General features: G+C 39.6%; 1 protein-coding gene across 5 annotated transcripts in view; it reads left to right on the top strand.

Annotated features, from left to right (window-relative positions):
• SHLD2 (shieldin complex subunit 2) overlaps nucleotides 1-22,653 on the top strand; it is a 117,366-nt gene that overhangs the window by 73,478 nt on the left and 21,235 nt on the right. For 4 of the 5 annotated variants that reach the window (XM_084904157.1, XM_084904159.1, XM_084904156.1 and 1 more), the window contains one exon: nucleotides 18,596-18,802. The exons of the other annotated variant lie outside the window; for it this stretch is intronic. In XM_084904157.1, the coding sequence (XP_084760283.1) occupies nucleotides 18,596-18,802 (207 nt within the window). The remainder of the gene's footprint in view (nucleotides 1-18,595; nucleotides 18,803-22,653) is intronic. 5 annotated transcript variants of the gene reach the window in all.

The raw sequence follows: 22,653 nt of genomic DNA on the forward strand, positions 1-22,653 counted from the left end.
TTATTTCTAAATATACTACTTTACCATTTAAGTGGAGGTTTGATCTCCTTCAGAGATGTTCCTTAAAATTTTAATTCTGGAGAAGCTTCTACAACTTTTATTCAGCCAAAGTCCTCTGCTAATTAAACCTCTCTCTGGTATAGGTTGATGTTCAACCACTTAGCCATGCTGGCCAGGCTATACCAGTTATATTAAACTAGGGGTCCAGTGCATGAATTTGTGCACCTTGAAAGGAACTGTGGGCTGCAAGGCTGTGGTAGGCACAGGAATGGGTCTTGGCTCATCACCTGTGTCCCAACCCGGCCTCTCCTGGCCTGGCCCCCCGTCTCCTGCCTGTGATTGGGGCTGGTGCCAGCAGCGGGTGCGAGCGGGGCTGGTGCAGTCAGTAGGTATAAGTGGAGGAGAAGCCACTCACACCTGCTGATAGCGCTAAGAGATTGGGACCAGCGCTGGGCACTGGCAGCAGGTGCAAGCGGGACTGGTTCTGGCAGTGGGTGCAAGGGTTGGCTCTGGCGTTAGAGCGGGTGTGAGCGGGGCCGTTGCCAATAGCAGGTGTAAGCAGCGGCTGCCAGCTTTGACCTCCCCTCAGGAGCAGGGGGAGGTGGAGAAGCCCTGAGGGGAGATCAGGGCCAGCTGCTGCTTGCACCCGCTGATGTCACCAAGCGATTGGGGACGGTGTTGGGCACCAGCAGCGGGTGTGAGCAGTGGCTCCAGCGCCAGCTGCAGGTGTGAGCAGGGCAGGTGCTGGCAGCAGGTGTGAGCGCCAGGTGGGACCGCAGCATGTGGGAACAAAGAATTTTCATTAACCACCAGAGGCTTGCCCCCATGACAGCAATGGGTACCCTGCCTTGTGTGGTGCCCCCACCTACCTGCTCCACCATCCTGCCATGCCCAACACCTGCCATGTTCCGCGCATGCCCCTTGGTGGTCAGCACACATCATAGTGTCTGGTTGTTCAGTTGTTCCAGTTATTTCACCATTTGGTCCTTCATTAGCCTTTTATTATATAGGATGTGTAGATTATTAGCTATCCATAGAATGTTTATATTTAAAATATGACCCATGATTACATTTTTCTTTACAGTACAAATTAATCTATCATGTATTGAATAAGTGGAATTGATGTTTTAATAAAATAGTACATTTTCCTTTTGGATATTATGTCATCCTTTAGTTGTAACAGTCAGAGATAATGTAATAAGTGGCTCATGAGTAATTTTACCCTGATAAACTAATTCAGAGATTAAGTGTGTGAACATTTTATTTACCTGAATATCTCTTCCCAAACTTTTACCTACAAAATAGTTACCTAAAGATAGAATCTGTCATATTGTCTCCCTTAATCATTAATAGCCTACAACTAAGATTTGAGATAAGTCTGACTTTTGGCTTTTATGTTATGATCAAACAGTGACAAACATTTGTTTAGTTGAGAAATAGGATAAACATATGTCAATGATAGATTAACTTTCATTATTGACCACTGTTTCATTGCCAGAACATGAGTCTAGTGCATGCTGATCAAAATGTAGGCCAGAGGTGTTATTCCAGTTCTAATGAAGCTATAATAAAGCAGATTGCTACATGCTTAATGGGAATATTCTCTTAAAATGAATAGCTATTGGGCTAATAGAAGAAGAAGTATAGTTTAGATAATTCTATGGTATTTAGGTTAATACTGAAAATCTATGAATCAAAGCATAAAGATGTACTTGTTCTTTATTCATTCGTTCAGCATACTTATAACCCATGATTTTTTAAAAATCCACCTTTATTGTTGAAACTAGAGGCCCAGTGCATGAAATTTGTACACTGGGGTGGGGAAGGATGTCCTTCAACCCAGCCTGCACCCTCTCCAATCTGGGACCCTTCGGGGGATGTCCTACTGCTTGTTTAGGCCTAATCCCTGTGGAAAACCAGCAGTCGAACATCGCTCTCACAATTCAGGACTGCTGGCTCCTAACCGCTCGCCTGCCTGCCTTCCTGATAACCTTAACTGCTCTGCCTGCCAGCCTGATCACCCCTAACTGCTCCCTTGCCAGTCTGACCGATGCCTAACTGCTCCCCTGATGGTCTGATTGCCCCTAATTGTCCTTACCTGCCAGCCCAGTCCCTCCCAACTACCCTCCCCTGCCAACTCAGTTGCCCCTAAGTGCCCTTCCCTGCTGGCCCAGTCGCCCCCAACTGCCCTCTCCTGCTGGCCCGGTTGCCCCCAACTGCCCTCCCCTGTAGGTTCAACACCCCCCCAACTGCCCTGTTCTGCAGGCCTGGTCGCCCCCTACTGTCCTCCCCTGCTGGCCCGTTGCCCCCAACTGCCCTCTCCTTCAGGCTTGGTCATCCCCAACTGCTCTCCTCTGCTGGCCTGGTTGCCCCTAACTGCCTTCCCCTGCAGGCCTGGTTGCCCCTAACTGCCCTCCCCTGCCAGCCATCTTGTGGTGGCCATCTTGTGATCACATGGGGGTGGCCATCTTCTGTAAGAGTGTGATGATCAATTTGCATATTACTTCTTTATTATATAGGATAATTACAGATGCCCCCTCCCTTTTTCCCCCCAGTGACCTCTTCCTTCTCTCCACACCTGTGCCCTCCTCAGGCCTTTATCCCACTATTGTCCCATGGATTATGCATATATGCGTATAAGTTCTTTGATTGATCTCTTTCCACTCTTCCCCTTCTCTCTAAGAATCCTCAACCTGTTGCATGCCTCCATGTCTCTGGCTCTATTTTGTTCCTCAGTTTATTTTGCTCATGAGATTCCACATATGTGAGATCATGTGATATTTGTCTTTCTTTGACTGGCTTATTTTACTTAGCATAATACTCTCCAGGTGCCTCCAGGCTACCTTAAAGGGTAAGAGATCCTTCATTTTACTGCTACATAGTATTTCATGGTGTAAATGTGCCACAGTTTTTTATCCACTCATCTACTGATGGCCATTTGGGCTGTTTGCAGATCTTCTATTGTAAACTGTGCTGCTATGAACATATATTCTTTTTGATTGATGTTTTGGGCTTCTTTGGATATATTTCTAGAAATGGGATCACTGGGTCAAATGGGGGTTCCATTTTTAATTTTTTTGAAAAAACTCCATACTGTTTTCCATAGTGCCTGCACCAGTCTGCATTCCTACCAGCGGTGTACTGTGGTTCCTTTTTAGGCACTTGTCATTTGTTGATTTATTGATGGCAGCCATTTGGCAGGTGTTGTTTTCATTTGCATGCCTCTGATGATTAGTGACATTGAGTATTTATATTTGTTCCTTGGCCATATTTCTTAATTGGATTGTTTATCTTCCTTTTGTTGAGTTATATGAGTACTTTATATATTTTGGAAATTAACCCCTTATTAGATATATCATTGGCAAATATGTTCTCCCATACATTAGGTTCCCTTTCATTTTGATGCCGGTTATTTTGCTGTGCAGAAGCTTTTTATTTTGATGTAGTCCCATTTGTATATATATTTTTTCCTTTGTTGTGCTAGTATCAGTGAAAATTCTGCTATGTGAAATGTCTGAGATTTTGCTGCCTATATTTTCTTCTAGGATTTGTATAGTATTACAACTTACATTTAAGGGTTGTTTTTTTTTAATCCAATTTGAGTTTATTCTTGTGTATGGTGTAAGTTGGTGGTATAGTTTGTTTCTTTTTCTTTTTTCTTTTTTGGGGGGCATGTATCTGTCTAATTTTCCCAATACCATTTATTGAAGAGACAGTCTTTATTGTATGATCTTGTCTTGCTTCCTTTGTCAAATATTAATTGAGCATAATGGCTTGAGTCTATTTCTAGATTCTCTGTTCTGTTCCAATCGTCTATTTGCCTGTTCTTGTGCCAGTACAGGCTTGTTATGAGTACAGTGGCTTTGTAATATAGCTTGATATACAATGTTGTGATCTTTTCAACTTTTTCATCTTTCTTAAGAATGCTGTGATGATTTGAGGTCTTTTTTGGTTCCATATAAATTTTGGGGGGATTTATTCTAGCTCTGTGAAATATGCCATTGGTATTTTAATAGAAATTGCATTGAAGCTATAGATTGCTTTGTGCAGCATGGACATTTTAATGATGTCAATTCTACCAATCCATGAACATGGTATATTCTTCTACTTGTTTATATCTTCTATCTCTTTTTAAACATTCTATAGTTTTCCAAGTACAGGTCTTTTACCACCTTGGTTATATTTATTCCCAAGTATCTTATTTTTGTTGTTGTAATGGTAAATGGGATTGTTTGTTTACTTTCTCTTTCTAAGAGTTCATTGTTGGTATATAAAATGCCAATGATTTTAGGGTGTTAATTTTATATCATTCCTGAGAGTTTGTATAAAAAATGTGTTGGATTTTGTGGAATGCTTTTTCTGCATCTAGTAATATGATCATGTGATTATTATCTTTCAATTTGTTTATCTGATATATCATGTTTATTGATTTGCAAATATTGTACCAGCCTTGCATCCCTGGAACAAATTCTACTTGTTCATGGTGTATGATATTTGTAATATATTGCTGGATCCAATTTGCTAATATTTTGTTGAGAATTTTAGCATCTATCTTTATCAGGGATATTGGCCTGTAGTTCTCCTTCATTCGTCTTATTTGGTTTTAGTATTAGGATAATACTGGCTTCATGAAAAGAGCTTAGAAGTGTTTCTTTCCTTGGATTTTTTAAATTAGTTTGAGAATGATAAGTGCTAGTTCGTTTTTGAATATTTGGTGAACTCCCATGTGGAGCCTGCCAGGCCAGGGCATTTGTTTGCTGGAAGGTTTTTTGTTTGATTTTTAAAAAAAATATATTTTATTGATTTTTTACAGAGAGGAAGAGAGAGGAATAGAGAGTTAGAAACATTGATGAGAGAGAATTATCGATCAGCCACTTCTTGCACACCCCATACTGGGGATGTGCCTGCAACCAACGTACATGCCCTTGACCGGAATCGAACCCCGGACCTTTCAGTCCGCAGACAAATGTTCTACCGCTGAGCCAAACTGGTTTCGGCTTGTTTGATATTTTTTAAAATCCATACCCAAGGATATATTTGTTCTTTGATTTTTAGAGAGAGTGGAAAGGAGAGGGAGAGTCAGAGAGAGAAAATCAATGTGTGAGAGACACGTCGATTGGTTGCCTCCCACACATATCCCAATGGGGACCGGTCATCAAGCCCCTGCATCTAAGTACCTGGAATCAAATCTGTGACCCTTTGGTCTGCAGGCCTACATTCTATCCCCTGAATCAAACTGACCAGGGCAGGTATTTTTTATTACTGCTCCAGTTTCATCAGTGTTATCGGCCTATTCAGGTGTTCTGATTCTTCCTGATTCAGTTTTGGAAGGTTGTATTTTTCTAGGAATTTGTCCATTTCATCCAAGTTTTCCAGCTTATTGGCATATAGCTGTTAATTGTATTTGCTTATAATCCTTTGTATTTCTGTGGTGGCTGTTGTTACTTCACCTCTCTCATTTCTGATTTTATTTATTTAGACCCTTTCTCTTTGTTTCTCAATGAGTCTGGCTAGAAGTTCATCAATACTGTTTATTTTCCCAAAGAACCACCTCTTGGTTTTATTGATCTTGTATTGTTTTCTTAGTCTCTATGTCATTTATTTCTGCTCTGATCTCTAGTATTTCCTTCTACTTACTCTGGGCTTTTTTTTTGTTTTTGTTTTTGTTTTTTGTTTTTTTGTTTGTTCTAATTCTTTAAGTTGTAGGGTTAGATAGTTTATTAGCAACTTTTTTTTGTTGTTGTTTTGTTTTTTGTTTCTTGAGGTAGGCCTATAGTGCTATGAACTTCCCTCTCAGGACTGCTTTTGCTATGTCCCATAGATTTGGAGATGTTGTGTGTTCATTTCAATTTTTTTCTAGAAGTTTTTAATTTCTTCCTTGATCTCATTGGTTACCCATTGGTTACCCATTCATTGTTTAATATCATGCTATTTAACCTCCATGTGTTTGAATGTTTGGTGGTAGTTTTATTGTAATCTCTAGTTTTATGCCATTGAGATCTGAGATAATGCTTGATATGATTCCATTACTCTAGGTCAGGGGTCCTCAAACTTTTTAAAGTGGGGGCCAGATCACGGTCCCTCAGAGAGCTGGAGGGCCGGACTATATGAACTACTAATTCCTACTGTAACACCTCGGCTGCGCTCACTGCCCAAAAAACCTGGCGGGCCGGATCAGACTCCTCTGCGGGCCGCATGTGGCCCGCGGGCCGTAGTTTGAAGACCCCTGCTAGGTCTTATAGTGACTTAATTTGTGTCCTAACATGTGGTCTATCTTTGAGATAATCCCATGTGTACTTGAGAAGAATGTATATTCTGCAGCTTTGGGCTGAAATGTTCTGATAATGTCTATTAAATCCTTTTGATCTATTGTGTCGTTTAGGGTCACTGTTTCCTTGTTGATTTTCTGTCAAGAAGATCTCTCCAGTGATATCAGAGGGGTATTAAAATCCCCCTACTATGACTATATTGCTGTCAATCTCTCCCTTTAAATTCTCCAGAAGATTTTTAAAAACATGTATTTGGGTACTCCTATATTGGGTGCATATATGTTTACCAGGGTATGTCCTCTTGTATTGATTCCTTTAGTATTATGTAATGACCTCCTTTGTAGCTTCTTATAACCTTTGCTTTGAAGTCTATTTTGTCAGATATGAGTATTTCTACCCTGAATTTTTTTTCCTTCCATTTTTTCACTTTCATCCTGTTTGAGTCCTTAGTTCTTAGGTGGGTCTTTTTGTTGACAGCATATAAATAGGTCATGTTTTTGTACCCATTCAGATACCCTGTGTCTTTTAATTAGAGCATTTATGATGTTTACATTTAAGGTTAATTATTGATAGGTACTTATTTGTTGCCATTTTTACTCTTTATATCTATGATCCCCTCTCTTTTTCTATTTCTTCTTCTTACAACAGTCCCTTTAGCATCTCTTGCAGTTCTGGTTTGGTGGTAATAAACCCTTTTACCTTCTTTTTTGTCTGTGTATCTTCTAATTTCGCCTTCAATTTTGAATGATAGCTTTGCTGGTTAGAGTAGTCTTAACTCAGTTCCTTGTTTTTCATTACCTTGAATATTCCATGCCATTCCCTTCTGGTCTGAAGTGTTTCTATAGAGAAATCAGCTAACAGCCTAATGGGAGCTCTTTTGTAGGTAATTTTCTGTCTCTCTTGCAGGCTATAAGATTCTTTCCTTGTCTTTTTAAAAATATATATTTTATTGATTTTTTTTTTTTTTTTTTTTTTTTTACAGAGAGGAAGGGAGAGGGATAGAGAGTTAGAAACATCGATGAGAGAGAAGCATCGATCAGCTGCCTCCTGCAATCAAGGTACATGCCCTTGACTGGGATTGAACCTGGTATCCTTCAGTCCCTAGGCTGACACTCTATCCATAGAGCCAAACTGGCCAGAGCTCTTTCTTTGTCTTTAACATTTGCCATTTTAATTATGATGTGTCTTGGTGTGGGTCTTTTTGGAGTTCATCTTGATTGGGACTCTTATTTCCTGGACCTGTGTGACTTTTTCTTCACCAGGTGAGGTAAGGTTTCAGTCATTATTTCTTCAAACAGGTTCTCTATTCCTTACTCAGCTTCTTTTCCTGGCATCCTAATTTTGCAGATGTTTTTAACTTTCATGTTATCCCAAAGCTCCCTTAAACTCTCCTTGTGCTTTTAATATTTTTTCTTTTCTTTTCTTTTTTTAAAATATATTTTATTGATTTTTTACAGAAAGGAAGGGAGAGAGATAGAGAGTTAGAAACATCGATGAGAGAGAGTCATCGATCAGCTGCCTCTTGCACACCCCCTACTGGGGATATGCCCACAACCAACGTACATGCCCTTGACCGAAATCGAACCTGGGACCTTTCAGTCCGCAGGCTGATGCTCTATCCACTGAGCCAAACCGGTTTTGGCACTTTTAATATTTTTTCTAATTGCTCCTCTCATTGGGTGTTTTTCTTTCTTTCTTTCTTTTTTTTCTACTGTTTCTTCTAATTCACTTATTTGGTCCTCAGTTTCTTCTAGTCTACTGTTGAACCCTTCAAGGGTATTCTTTATTTCAGCTATGTCATTCTTTATTCCTGATTGATTCTTATTCATTGTTTCAACCTCTTTTTTCATGCTGGTGTGGTTTTCATTAAGTTCCTTAGCACCCTTATAACTATTACTTTGAATTCTTTAGCTGACAAATTGCTTGCCTCCATTTCATTTAGTTACTTTTCTGGCAATTCCTCCTTTTCTTTTACTTGGGGGCTGTGTCTTTGTCTCCACATTTTAGCAGTTGGGGTTGGGGTGTCATGCTTCCAGAGGTGACTAGTTGTGCTGGGTCACAGTGGAGGGTCAAGTCTTCTGGTGGCCCCAGGTTAGGGATATCCTATAACTGTGGCAGGTTTGCGCATCTGGAGGCATCAGGTCAAATCTATTGGGCAGTGTCAGGCGGTAGGGATGTTTGTCCAGGGGTGCTGGATCTGGCACACTCGGTCCTGGTGGCAGCACCAGGCACCCCACGTCAGAGCAATGGGGTTAGTTGTCCAAGAGCACTGGGTTGGGTGTGCTGGTTCGGGGTGGCAGGTCTCTGTGTCCGGGCAGGCCATGTGTCAAGATGGTGGAGCAGGCTGGACACTGGTCTACTGATGTGTGTGTGGTATATCTGAGTACCCTGCGTGCCAACATGGTGGGGCAGGCCCCATGCACTGCCTGTAAAGGCAGCAAGCCGGTCTTTGAGGCCCTCAGTTCAGATACATGGAGTTTCTGTCCGGTTTGTGTGTCCTGGGCCATGGTGACAGGTATGTGCATCTGGAGGAGTTGGGTCATCGTATTTGGGCCCCAGCAGTGGGGCTATCCGCATCCGTCTATGAGCCCTGGGACAGGGCTGCTCTCCGCATTCTCTTCCTAGGAAGGACCCTGCAGCTCTTTCAAAATGGTGGGATCTCTTCTGTCAAGTGGAGGGAATTGGCAGGCCAAGAATCTCCTATACCAGGAGCTCTGAAATCACCCTGAACTCCCACTCCTACAGACAGATGCTCTCCTCATACACATGCACACTTTCCCTCACACATACACACCCAATCACACTCTCATCCTCACGCCAGTCCTGCCACTGCCATGTTGGTCCATATCCATGATTTTAAGTTTTGATATCCATCTCAATACCTCAAGATACTTTAAAAAATGGGACAGTACCTATTTCGAAGGGTCATTTAAGTAAGGGATTAATACTTCCAGCATTCTGTCTATTTATTTATAATTTCTTGAAGCATTTCCCATCACATTTTCTTTATATTGGGCACTGGTTTTACTTATTCCCAAGGATTAAAAACAACTCAAATTTAGGTGGCATAATTAGAAAGGATAATATTGCATCACTGTTGACTCAGTCATTATTGAATACTGGAGATAACAGAGTTCATGTTTGGGGGAAGAATAATAAGAAATTTCAAGTTCATGTTTGGTATGCCTCATACGTAGTGAGTATTGGTCACAGTTTGGTCCTAATGAGAGTGGACTGGGGACCTAATTTACACTTCTTAAGTATACTGGAATACACATAAAATTATCTATTCACAGCTAAATACCATTTCAATGTAATATATTCCTGAAATTATTTAATAGAAGTCTAATATTTAAAAAAATTATATTACAATAAAGTATTCTCATGACATTGCTAATTAAGCACAGGGTAAATGCAAAAAAAAATCCTAGTATTTGTGATTATACTTAATGCAAAATCATAGTTATGTCTTTATGGAGGTTTGAAACCTAGTCACCCTTTTTAAAATTTAAATCATTTTTTATTTTTCAATTATAGTTTACATACAATATTATATTACTTTTTTTTGTTTTTTTTTTGTTGTTTTTTTATTTTTTATTTTTTATTTTTTTTTTATTTATTTATTTATTTTTTTTAATATATTTTATTGATTTTTTTTTTTTTTGCCCCCCACCCTTCCTCCCACACATCCCCTCCCTCCCCAGAGTTTTGTGTCCATTGGTTATACTTATATGCATGTATAAAAGTCCTTCGGTTGATCTATTATCTCCCCCAGATCTTCCTCCCCTCCCTGCTGTAATTTGACAGTCTACTTGTTGATTTACTGTCTCTATATCTATCTTTTGGTTCATCAGTTTATAATGCTCTTTGTTATCCACAAATGAGTGAGGTCATGTGGTGTTTCTCTTTCATTGATTGGCTTATTTCACTCAGCATGATGTTCTCCAGTTCCATCCAGTTTGCTGCAAATGATGAGAATTCCTTATTTTTTATGGCCGCATAGTATTCTATTATATTACTTTTAAGTGTACACCCCAGTGATTAGGCATTATATAACTTTCTAAGTGATCATCTCAATAAACCTAATACCATCTGACACCATACATAGTTATTAAAATATTATTGACTATAATACCTATGCTATACTTTATATCCCTATGACTATTCTATAACAACAAATTTATTTTTATTTCATTTTTACCTTTTTGAAGTTTAATTTAATTTTAAACCACCATTTATGGCCCCAATACCCTTTTCCACTTCTAGCCTCTCTTCCTCCCTTCCCCCTTCCCAGATCACCACACTGTTGTCCATGTGGATGAGTTATTTTTCTTTTCTGCTGAATCCCTCCACCCCCAACTAATTTGTACTTCTGAATCCCTTGACCTTTTCCACCCATCCTCCACATGTGGCCATCTTAAAATGTTCTTTGTACCTATGCGTCTGTTTCTCTTCTACTTGTTTATTTTGTTTTTTATTTAAATTTTTTTTTCTTCTACCCAATTTTATTTTATTTTTAATAAATCTTTATTGTTCAGATTATTACAGTTGTTCCTCTTTCTCCCCCCTTTCCCCCTTAACTCCCCTCCACCTGGTTCCCATTCCACGCTCTTCCCTTACCTTCCCCCAACACTGTCCTCATCCATAGGTGTACAATTTTTGTCCAATCTCTTCCCACACCCCCAATACCCCTTTTCTCCTGAGATTTGTCAGTTGACTCTCTTTCTGTTCCCCTGATTCTATTATATTCACCAGTTTATTCTGTTCATCAGATTTTTTTATTCACTTGATTTTTAGATTCACTTTTTGATAGAGATGTATTTGTTGTTCATAATTTTTATCTTTACCTTTTCTTCTTCTTCCTCTTCTTAAAAAATACCTTTCAGCATTTCATATTAATACTGGTTTGGTGGTGATGAACTCCTTTAGCTTTTTCTTATCTGTGAAGCTCTTTAGCTGACCTTCAATTCTGAATGTCAGCTTGCCTGGGTAGAGTACTCTTGGTTGTAGTTCTTGCTATTCATCACTTTGACTATTTCTTGCCACTCTTGTCTGGCCTGCATAGTTTCTGTTGAGAAATCAGCTGACAATCGTATGGTTGCTCCCTTGTAGGTAATTAAATGTTTTAAATATTCTCTCTTTGTCTTTTGCTCTTGGAATTTTAATTATGATGTGTCTTGGTGTGGTCCTTTTTGGATTTATTTTGTTTGGGGTTCTGTGCACTTCCTGGACTTGTAAGTCTATTTCTTTCACAGGTGGGGAAAGTTTTCAGTTATTATTTCTTCAAATAGGTTTTCAGTATCTTGCTCTCTCTCTTCTTCTGGCACCTCCATGATTTGGATGTTGGTATGCTTGAAGTTGTCCCAGAGGCTTCTTACACTATCTTCAAATTTTTGGATTCTTTTTTCTTTTAGCTTTTCCAGTTGAGTGATTTTTGCTTCTTTGTATTTCAAATCTTTGACTTGATTCTTGCGTTCTTCTAGTTTGCTGTTGGGTGTCTGTATAATATTTTTATTTTAGTCAGTGTATGTCTAATTTCTAGTTGGTCCTCTTCCATATCCTTGAGGGTCTCTCTCATATCCTTGAGGGTCTTGCTAAATTTATCAGCCTTTTCTAGGAAATTCTTGAAAAACCTTATAACCATGGTTTTGAACTTGATCTCTAGTTGTTTATTTTCCTCCATTTCTTTTGTTTGTGATCTGTTTTTTTGTCTCTGCATTTTTTGCTGCTTCCCTGAGTTGGTAGCTTTGTGTGCTAGGTGTCTTATATGGGCCAGTGGCTCTGCCTCCCAGTTACCTGAGGTGGATACTCTTGGTGCACCCCTTTGTGGACTGTACAGCCTGGTTGTAGTTAAGTCTTGATTGTTGTTGGTATCAGTGGAAGGAATTGACCTCCAGGCCAATTGGCTATGAGGATCAGCTGTGTTTATGCTGGGAGACAGCCGTATTTGAGTAGACTTGCAAACTTGCAAAAGCCTCTGTGCTCAGCTTTGATGGGGTGGAGTTTCAGGGTGGAGCCTACAGCCTTGGCTTCCTGTCAGCCCCACCCTATTGCTGCAAGCACCTTTGAGAGAAAGGCGCCCTAGAGTTTCGCCTGCTGCCAAACAGTCTAGTCTCTCCCCCAATGAATCTGGATTCCCATATTCTTGCCCAGAACTGGGGTTCAGTGCAGTCCAGAGCTTTTGTCTCCTTCCCACTAGGGCAGCACAGTCAACAGTCAGTCCTCTGCGCACATTCACGTGCGTGCATTCGGAGTTTTGCCTTTCACTGTTCCCCTGAGTTTCCGTCTTACAGCCCAGATTCTCCCTGTATGAGCCTGGGTCCCTAGGGTCTCACCTGTAACTGGGGCTCAGTGCAGTCCGGAGCTTTTATCTCCTTCTTGATTGAGAACGCCAGCCAGGTACTCAGCCACCCTGTCTTCTCCGGCTCCATCCTCCCTGCATGTGCACGTCTGTGTCTTCATACCTCAGGCTTTTACATCTCCTCTGATTTTCCTTGTGGTTTTCTCTTTCCTTCTAGTTGTAGAATTTCCAGTCAGTCAGCTTTCCTGTGGTTTTGGATGATGTCCGTTTTGTCTTTTAGTTGTATTTTTGTAATTGTTGTGTGAGACTGCAGTTTAGGGTTTACCTATGTTGCCATCTTGGTTTTCTATTTTGTTTTTTAGATTCATTTGTTGATATGTGCATACTTATTGCCATTTTATTCATATTTTTAAAACAATACTATTTATTTACTTTACTGATTTTTAAAGAGAGAGAATCATCGATTTTGTTGTTTTATTTATTTTTTATTTTTTAAATATATTTTATTGATTTTGTACAGATAGGAAGGGAGAGAGATAGAGAGTTAGAAACATCGATGAGAGAGAGTCATCAATCAGCTGCCTCTTGCACACCCCCCACTGGGGATATGCCCGCAACCAAGGTACATGCCCTTGACCGGAATCGAACCCGGGACCCTTCAGTCCCCAAGCCGACGCTCTATCCATTGAGCCAAACTGGTTTCGGCTTGTTGTTTTATTTTTATTTGTATTGGTTTTTTTTTTTCAGAGTGGAATGTAGAGGGTTAGAAAGATAGAAACATCGGTGAGAGAGAAACACCATTGATTGTCTGCCTCCTGCACACCCCCTACAGAGGACTGAGTACAAAACCTAGGCATGTGCCTGACCGGGAATTGAACTGGTAACCTCTTGGTTCCTGGGCCACTGGTAACCACTGAGACACAACAACTGGGCTATTGTTCCACTTATTAATGCATTCATTGGTTGCTTCTTGTATGTGCTGTGACAGGAGATTGAATCTGCAACCTTGGTGTATCAGAAAGACACTAACCAACTGAGCTACTTAACTAGGAATTCTTGTTCATATTTTAAAAATATTTTCTCCCCTTTTTCTTAAAGAAGATCCTTCAACATAATCCTGGTTTGTTGGTGATGAACTCCTTTTACTTTTTCTTGTTTGGAAAGCTCTTTATATGTTCTTTGATTCTAAATTATAGCTTTGCTGGTTACAATAATCTTGGTTGTAGTACCTTGATTTTCAGCACTTTGTATATTTCATGCCAATCCCTTCTGGCATGCAAAGTTTCTGTTGAGAAATCAGTTGACAATCTTATGGGACCTCCCTTGTAGGTAACTAACTGCTTTTCTCTTGCTGCTTTTAAAATTCTCTATTTGTCTTTGACCTTTGGCATTTTAATTATGATGTGGACATCTTAGGGTTTATTTTGTTTGGGACTCTGTGCTTTCTGGACTTGTATGTTTCTTTCCTTCACCAAGATAGGGAACTTTTCTGTCATTATTTTTTCAAATAAGTTTTCAGTTTCTTGCTCTCTCTTTTCTTCTGGCACCCCCATGATGTATATGTTGGTATGCTTGAAGTTGTCCCAGAAGCTCCTTACACTAACTTCATTTTTTTAAATGATTATTTTCTTTTTGCTCTTCTAATGGGGTGTTTTTGCTTCCTTACATGCCAAATTGCTGATTTCTCAGCTTTATATACCTCACTGTTGATTTCTGGTAAATTATTCTTAATTTCAATTAGTGTATCCTTCATTTTTGACTGGTTGTTTTTTATGGTTTCCCTGTGTTTTTTTTTTAATGCATTTGAAGTTATATCTAAGTTCAACTATTCTTTCCCTAAGTTCCTTGAGCATCCTTATAACCATTGTTTTGAACTCTGCATCTAGTAGATTGCTTATCTGCATTTTATTTAGTTACTAGTGGCCCAATGCACGAAATTCGTGCAAGAGTGGGCCTTCCTTCCCTTGCGTGCCGGCACCAGCTTCCCTCTGGTACCTGGGACCCGGGCTTCCCTCTGTCACCCAGGATATGGGCTTCCTTCCAGCTGCCAGCAGGCACCCCGGATCCAGGCTTCCCTCACAGCCCTGGCTTCATCTGCAAGATTGTCCGAAAGGATGTCCTGTCTAATTAGCATATTATGCTCTTATTATAGGTTTTTGTGGAGTTTTGTTCTGTTCTTTCATTTGGAATCTGTTTCTTTATCTCCTCATTTGGCAGCCTCTCTGTGTTTGTTTCTGTGAATCAGGTGGAGCTGCTGTGTCTTCTGGGCTTGGTAAATTGGCCTAATGTAGTAGGAATTCTGTAGGGTCCAGTGGCACAGCCTCCCCACCACCATGTTGGGCATTCCAGGTGCACTCCTCTTTTGGGCTGTGAACACCCTCCTGTGGTAGTTGAGCCTTGATTGCTGTTGGCATGGCAATGAGAGGGATTTACCTCCTGGCCAACAGGCTGCAAGCACTGGCTGCTACCTTGTGGAGGATCATCTGTGCAAGGGCACACCCTATAGAGCAGGACTTTGGTGCCTGTTGAGTCCGCACCTTGAGTGTGTCGCTTGTGGAGGTGGTTGCATGGTGCTTTAACATGGTCTGAAGTGTGTGCTGACTCTGAGGCCTCCCAGGAGGTGCAGACCAAGGTCAGTTGACACCTGTTTTCTGCCTGCAGCTTCCTGACATGAACTGTAAAGTGACCTGCAGATGGCTGCTACTTGTGCTGAGCTTGGAGTTGCCCAGGAGAGGGCAAGCTGTGAAACAAATATGGCTGCTGCTAGTGCTAAGCTGGGGCCACTTAGTGAGAGGTATAGAGCACGCCAACGCCAGATGCTGCTTATATGAGAGATTTTAGGAAAGTCTGAAGCCTGAGACAAGACAAACCATTTTTATAGAGAAGGCTCTGGAACCATCTTGGCCGGACCTGGAAGTTGGGTGGGGTATGTACTGAGAGAATCACCAGGATGTGACAAACAGTGTCAGCCAGGTTGATGGAGACTCAGATAAGTGCCTACCTGCCAGCTCTGTGGTACGTAGGTCTCATCAAAGGAACAGTGGTCCCTGTGAGCTCTGTGTCTGGGAGAAATCTGCCTCCTACCCCCTGAGCTCTTGCCCTGATGCCAGACAATTCAGTTCCTCCCCACATGTCTCCGATGCCCTTTGAACTGCTTACTCAGTGCTGGAGCTCAGAGGGAGTGACCCTGAGTAAGTTCATGTGTGGGCCCTTTAAGATGAACTGCCTAGGACTTTAGTCACTTCTGTCTCACTGAGCCTCAATCCTTGCTGGTTTTCACATTCAGAAGTTGTGGGGACTTTTCCTGGCACTGGAACATTGGCTGAGGCAACTGGTGTGGGCTGGGACTCTTCACTTTTCAACCGGGACCTCTGCAGCTGAAACATCCCTCCAGATTTTTATCCTCCACTTGTGGGTGTGGGACTATCTCTTCCTGTGTCTCCACCTCTCCTACCAGGGTTGATGTGGCTTCTTTATGTCCTACTTGTATCACTTCAATGTCCATTAAGGGGCCTGCAGGAGGCAACTGAACGCTCACTCTCTCTCATCGATATTTCTATCTCTCTGTTCCTCTCCCTTCCTCTCTCTAAAATCAATAAAAACATTAAAAAAAAAAAAAGTAGATAACAAAACTTCCTGCAGCATAGGAGCCTATTTTAATAAAACTGGATATATAGGTATGTATTTTCACTTAAAAGTCTGGAAATAATAGATACTAAAATGCTCACAATGGGTATCTCTGTATGGTAATATTATTTTTTATTTATACCTTTAGTTTTAATGTTATGTGTTTCTGAAATCTGCTTTTACTTTTTCAGCCTTTTAGTATGGAAAACTTCAAACACTTGCAGAATACCATTATCCAGCTTATTAAACTATGGTCAATCTTATTTCACCTATTAATTCCATTTTCTTTTACTATCTAAATATTTTACAATAAAATTTTATCTTATAATTAAAAAAATAAAAACAAACTTTTATCTTCATAGGTAATTTTTGGAATATCTACCTAAAATTTTGAAGAAAAATAAAATAAAATTTATAATTTATATATGTGCCAAAATAAATCACAAATGCATGAGATTCAAACATGTTTTTAAGAAGAAACAATGAATAGTAGAGAAAATATAAGCAACTTACTTGGAATCCAAAGTTAGTAGGCTAAATAAAATGCAACAACATTAACTACTATAATATATTACAACTTAAATGTGAAAAACCAGAAAAAGGTTTTGTTTTGTCAGAATATAAACTATATTTAAAGGATAAATGAGCAAAAGATATATGAACAGGCAAGTCCCCCCAAAAAGAAATGGCCAATATATATATAAGAAAAAAGTACTCTGCCTAGTAATTGAAGACACACAAATAAAATAGCAGATTATTTTTCTCCTAAGAAATTAATAGAGAAGATAGGGGGAGGCAATAACTCTCATAAACTCTTGGAAATGTAAATTGGAAAAACCTTTCTTGAGAACAGTTGACAATCTATACAAAATCATTAGAATTTGGAATGCCTCTTACCTAAAAATTACACTTATAGAAATACATCATGGCTATGCATAAAGATGTAGCTAAAAATGTATTTATCATGGTACTGTTTATAATAGTGAAAAGTAAAACACAATCAACATGCCCCCAAATAGAGGACTGCTCTAATAAGTTTTAAGATTTTGGTTTATCTGTGCAATGGAATGTTGTTATATAGGTTTTAAAATTATGTGGAATAATACTTAATGACATATAAACATATATTTGACATATTAAGTAAAAATGAAATAGATTAAAAACAAATGTTGCCGAAACCGGTTTGGCTCAGTGGTAGAGCGTCGGTCTGCGGACTGAGAGGTCCCAGGTTCGATTCCGGTCAAGGGCATGTACATTGGCTGCGGGCACATCCCCAGTGGGGGTTGTGCAGGAGGCGGCTGGTCGATGTTTCTCTTTCATTGACGTTTCTGGCTCTCTATCACTCTCCCTTCCTCTCTGTAAAAAGTCAATAAAATATATTTTTAAAAAAACAAAAACAAAAAAACAAAACAAATGTTAACTTTATTTGGGTGTGTTGAGATTATGGCTGCTATTTTTTTATTTATTTACTTAGTTTGTCTGTTTTGTCATAAGATAAGAGCTATTTTAAAAATAGTAATTGGTTTAAAACAGCAACTTGGAATATATATGCTTCAATTCTTTCCTTCTCTTTTTGCCTTAGTTTTTTCTAATGATATAACATTATACAGATATACTGACTTGTTTTAAAATTCTCTGACAAAAAAGCACGCTGTCAAATAATAAAAGCTAAGGAAGTAGGTGGGGACATGTGAATTAGATGTTGACCTGAAGTAAGTGGTAAACTAAAAAGACAGCTGTTATTATTGAAAACTTAGTGCAAAGAGACCTCTTTTTGTTTTATTATAGTTTTAAAGTTGGATCTATTAATATAGTATATGCATATTTGGCAATGATGTTTGTGCTACTATGGTTTTCAGAATTAGAATTATTACTGAAGGAATTAAAAATAGGTACAACTGTACCTAAATTCATTTTTTGTTGTTGTTCTGGAAAAATTAGCTATATAAGAAAACTAAGGTACAGAAAATCAATGAGAGATGTTGATTATAGCAGACATGTGTTCATTTCTATGTCCTTATCATTAAAAAAATATTTATAGATATCAAAATGAAAATTTGCTGCTCTGAAAAGCATTGGTAATAATAAATTGTGACTGTTTAGGAGACCAAGAAATTATAGAAAAAATTTTATTAAAATTATCTCTAGCATCCTTTTCTTTTTTTCTTTTTTTATTATTAAATTATTATCTGTGTACATATTTTAACATTGCCCCCCCCCCTTCTAGCATCCTTTTCTTATTGCCTTAAAACATTCATATTTTATCTCTTATACCCAAATTCCTTACTGTGATAAGAGTTGTATTTAACTGATTAAATCAGGTTAATCTGCTTAATCTGAGTTTGATCCTAGATTATTGCTTTTTTGGTAACTTTTTGTTTTTATTTGTTTATTTAAGATTATATTTGGGAATTTAAATATCTTTTCGTTCAGCGCAATTACATCCTAGAAAACCTAGAATTGCATACAACACCTTGGTCATCCTGTGAGTGCCTGTTTGATGATGATATAAGGGTTATTACATTTAAAACAAAATTTCAAAAATGCATGTCCTCTTTTGTGAAGATGTCAGATTTAGCAACACACCTGGAGGAAAAGTGTTCAGGTAAGATTTTTACATACATAAGATATTGCTAGTTTTAATGCAAGCAAAGAATCTATCATTTTTTGGGAAAATAAAGTTAAATATAAGAGTGAAATATAGGCCTTTATTCACTATTGAACCATATATTGGCATCTTAGCTTTTTGCCTACAATTTTTGAGGTTAATTTGTAGCTATTGGGGATCACTTAAAATTTTCTGTGTATAGTTACTAAACAGGGGACTTAAATTCATCATTTAATTCAACCTGCTTATTTTTTTAAAAAAATATATTTTATTGATTTTTTACAGAGAGGAAAGGGAGGGATAGAGAGCTAGAAACATCAATGAAAGAGAGACATTGATCAGCTGCCTCCTGCACACCCCCTACTGGGGATGCGCCCGCAACTAATGTATATGCCCTTGACCGGAATCGAACCTGGGTCCTTTCAATCCTCAGACCGATGCTCTATCCACTGAGCCAGCCGGTTTCGGCTCAACCTGCTTTTTAACACTAGAGATTAGTTTGAGTTTTCTATGATTTGATATACTATACATGGAATCATACAGTATATACATTGTTTTATTTGGCATCTTTAACTTAGCCACTTATTTTGAAATGTATTTGTGCTGTTGTGCAAATCATTAATTTATTCCTTTGTATTTTATTGCATGAATATATAAATTTTTTTTCATCTATTCACCTGTTGATGGACATTTGAGTTATCTTTAGTTCTTGGCTGTTATAAATAAAGCTTCTATAAACATTCATGTATAAAGCATTATATGGACATAATTTTTCTTTTCTCTCATGAGTAAATACCTAGGAGTTGAATAGCTAGATTTTATGGTATATGTTTAACTTTTTAAAAAATTGCCATACTATTTTGAATATGGTTATACCAACTATATTGGTATTATCTGATATTGCTAATTTGTGTCTTCTTGATTTTCCTTTATCACCAATTTGGCTAGAGGTTTATCAATTTTATTGATCTCCTCAAATTGATTTTCCCCCATTTTTCTGTTTTCTATTTCATTGATTTCTGGTCTGATCTTTATTATTTCCTTTCTTTTGCTTTCATAGATTTCATTTTTTCTAATTTATTAAGTATAAAATGAGTTTATTGGAATGAGACTTCCTTTTTTTCTGGTGTAGGTGTGCAGTGCCATTAGTTTCTCTCTAAGTACAGCTTCTGAGTTCTTTATCCAGTGCCCTATGGATGATAAGATTTTCCACTCTAGTTAGTGGGGAAATGCATTTCTCCCAGCTTTTTCCAAGATGCAGGGATTGTTCCTAACATCCTCTCTTATGGTTCTTTCCTTGGCCTCTGGTCACATGTACTGGTAAATACTCAGTTCAATCCTTCCAGGGGACCTTCTGTAGTACTCTAGAACTCTCTCTTTTTGTAACTCTCATCTGTCTAGTACCCTGTCCCAAGAACTCTAGCTGAATTAGCCATCCAGACTCGGAGTTTGGTCTCCTTTCAACTCCAGGAAACCATCAGGCTCTGTCTGAGTTCCCCTTACCTGCACCGCAGCCAGTAAATTCTTTTGTCTGTAAACGAGCAGTCACTGAGCACACTTCTTTTGCTTCTCATCTCTTAAGGATCACTGTCCTTTGCTGCTTGATAGCCAAGGTCTTGAGAATTGTTGTTCCATACATTTTGTTTGGTTTTTAATTGTTTAAAGTGTCCAAACTATTTTTATACACAATACTTCTGACACCAAATGTATGGATTTTATTTTTCCATACCAACAACCAGTTCTCCAACTCTCTGGACACCAAATGGATGACCTACAATTTAATTATGATACTACCTATCTGAAATTAGTGTCAGACTCCACAGTTTTAAGAGCTCATCTCTGTAAGACTGTACTCTTTTCAGATGCCCCTTGCAAATAGTAGGACCAGGATACCCAAACCTCTGTGTTATATCCTGGACTTATTCTGACTTGGCTATGTTACTGGATCTTGAATGCCATGTTCTTGAATATCAATGTCATAGAAATGAGCACTGAACTCAGTACAAGATTAAGCAGACAGAGTTTATTGAAAAGAGCTTCTATATAAGAGAATTCACCAGAAGAGAGAAGTCGAGCTCCCAGAGGGTTTATTGTGGATGGCTTATGTAGAGGTTGTGGGATGGTTGTAGGGCTTGGAAATGAAAGTGAGGTCAGGTGTCACACGATCATCATTGGTAGTGGTTGATCCCAGGTGGTCAAAAGGTGTTTTTCATAGTCAGTGAACCATTCTAAGGGCCTGTAAAATAATGATTGTGCAGACATTATAGTTATCATTTAACGGACAAAAATTATTTTACGGAACATGATGTTAAGAAAGGATGTTATCAGAAACCAAGATGGCAACATAGGTAAACACTTGAACTGCTGCCTCACACAACTTTAAAACTACAACTAAAAGACAAAAATGGACATCATCCAGAACCACAGGAAGGCTGGCTGAGTGGAAATTCTACAACTAGAAGGAAAGAGAAAAGCACACTGAGACTCAAAGGAGCCGCAGAAGTGCAGAGGTATGGAGGTGCGTGCATGGAGAGGGCTGACAACTGAGTATGCGGCTGCCTTTTCAAGCAGGAGGGAGATAAAAGCTCCCGACTGCTCTGAACTCCAGTTCCAGGCAAGACTCTAGATATCCAGACACATATGGGGAGACACTGGACTGTCTGGCAGCAGGCAAAACTCAAGGGCAGCTTTCTCTCAGAGGGCTTATAGTGATTACTGAGGGACACTGAGACCCGGGGCCTCTTTGGGCAGGGCTGATGGGAAGCCATTGCCGTTTGCTCTGCCCTGAGACTCTGCCCCACCCAAGCTGAGCACAGAGGCTTTTGTATATGAATGGCCTTGGTCCTTTTTCATATCCTTGAGGGTCTCACTAAATTTATCAGTCTTTTCTAGAAGATCCTTGAAAAACCTCATAACCTTGGTTTTGAACAGTAATTTGCTTTCCTCCATTTCTTTCAGTTGTGACCTGTTTCTTTGTCTCCACATTTTGGTTGCTTCCCTGGGTTGATAGAGTTGCTTTGTGTGCTAGGTGTCCTAAAGGGCTCAGTGGCTCAGCCTCCCCAGTTACCTGAGGTAGACTCTCCTGTGCACCCCTTTGTGGGCTGTGTGCACAGTCTTTTTGTAGTTAAGCCTTGATTGTTGTTGGTTTCACTGGGAGGAATTGACCTCCAGGTCAAATTGGCTGTGAAAATCAGCTGTGTCTATGATGGGAGAACTTCTGTGCTGAGACACCCTTATGGGGCAAGACTTGCTTCAGTGGGGCCTTGGTGCTTACTGAGTATGTCCCCTGAGTGTTTTCCTTATGGATCTGAGGGTTTGTAATCTGAATGGTCCTACTCTGACCACTGGGTGCACTGGCTTTGGGATCTCCAAGGAGGAGCTAATTTAGCCTCTTCCTGAGGCCACCCAGCAGGAGCTATGGAGAGATCTGCAGATTCCTTTTCTTTGTTTGGGATTTGGAGGTGCCCAGATGAGGCCCAGGTGTGGAGCAAAGCAAGCTGCTATGGAGCATTGGGTCTTCTTTTGGATGTTCTGGGGCTCTCTGACCCAGCTGCAGTTTGTTAGGTAATTTCAGATTGCAAAGGGCCAGGCCATTCATATGCAAAAGCCTCTGGGCACAGCTGGGGTAGGGTTGTAAATTGGGTGGGGCGAAGCAAACGAAAATGGCTGACCTTCAGCCCTGCCTTAATAGGCCCCCTGGGTCTCAGTGTCCCTCTGAGAGAAGGCTGCCCTCGTTTTCCGCCTGATAACAGATAGTCCAGTTTCTCCCTGTATGAGTCTGGGTTCCCAGAGTCCCACCCGGAACTGGAGTTCAGAGCTTGCGTCTCCCTCCTGAATGAAAAAGACAG

Source organism: Pipistrellus hanaki, assembly GCF_964339955.1.
Source record: "Pipistrellus hanaki genome assembly, chromosome: 14".
NCBI lineage: Eukaryota > Metazoa > Chordata > Mammalia > Chiroptera > Vespertilionidae > Pipistrellus > Pipistrellus hanaki.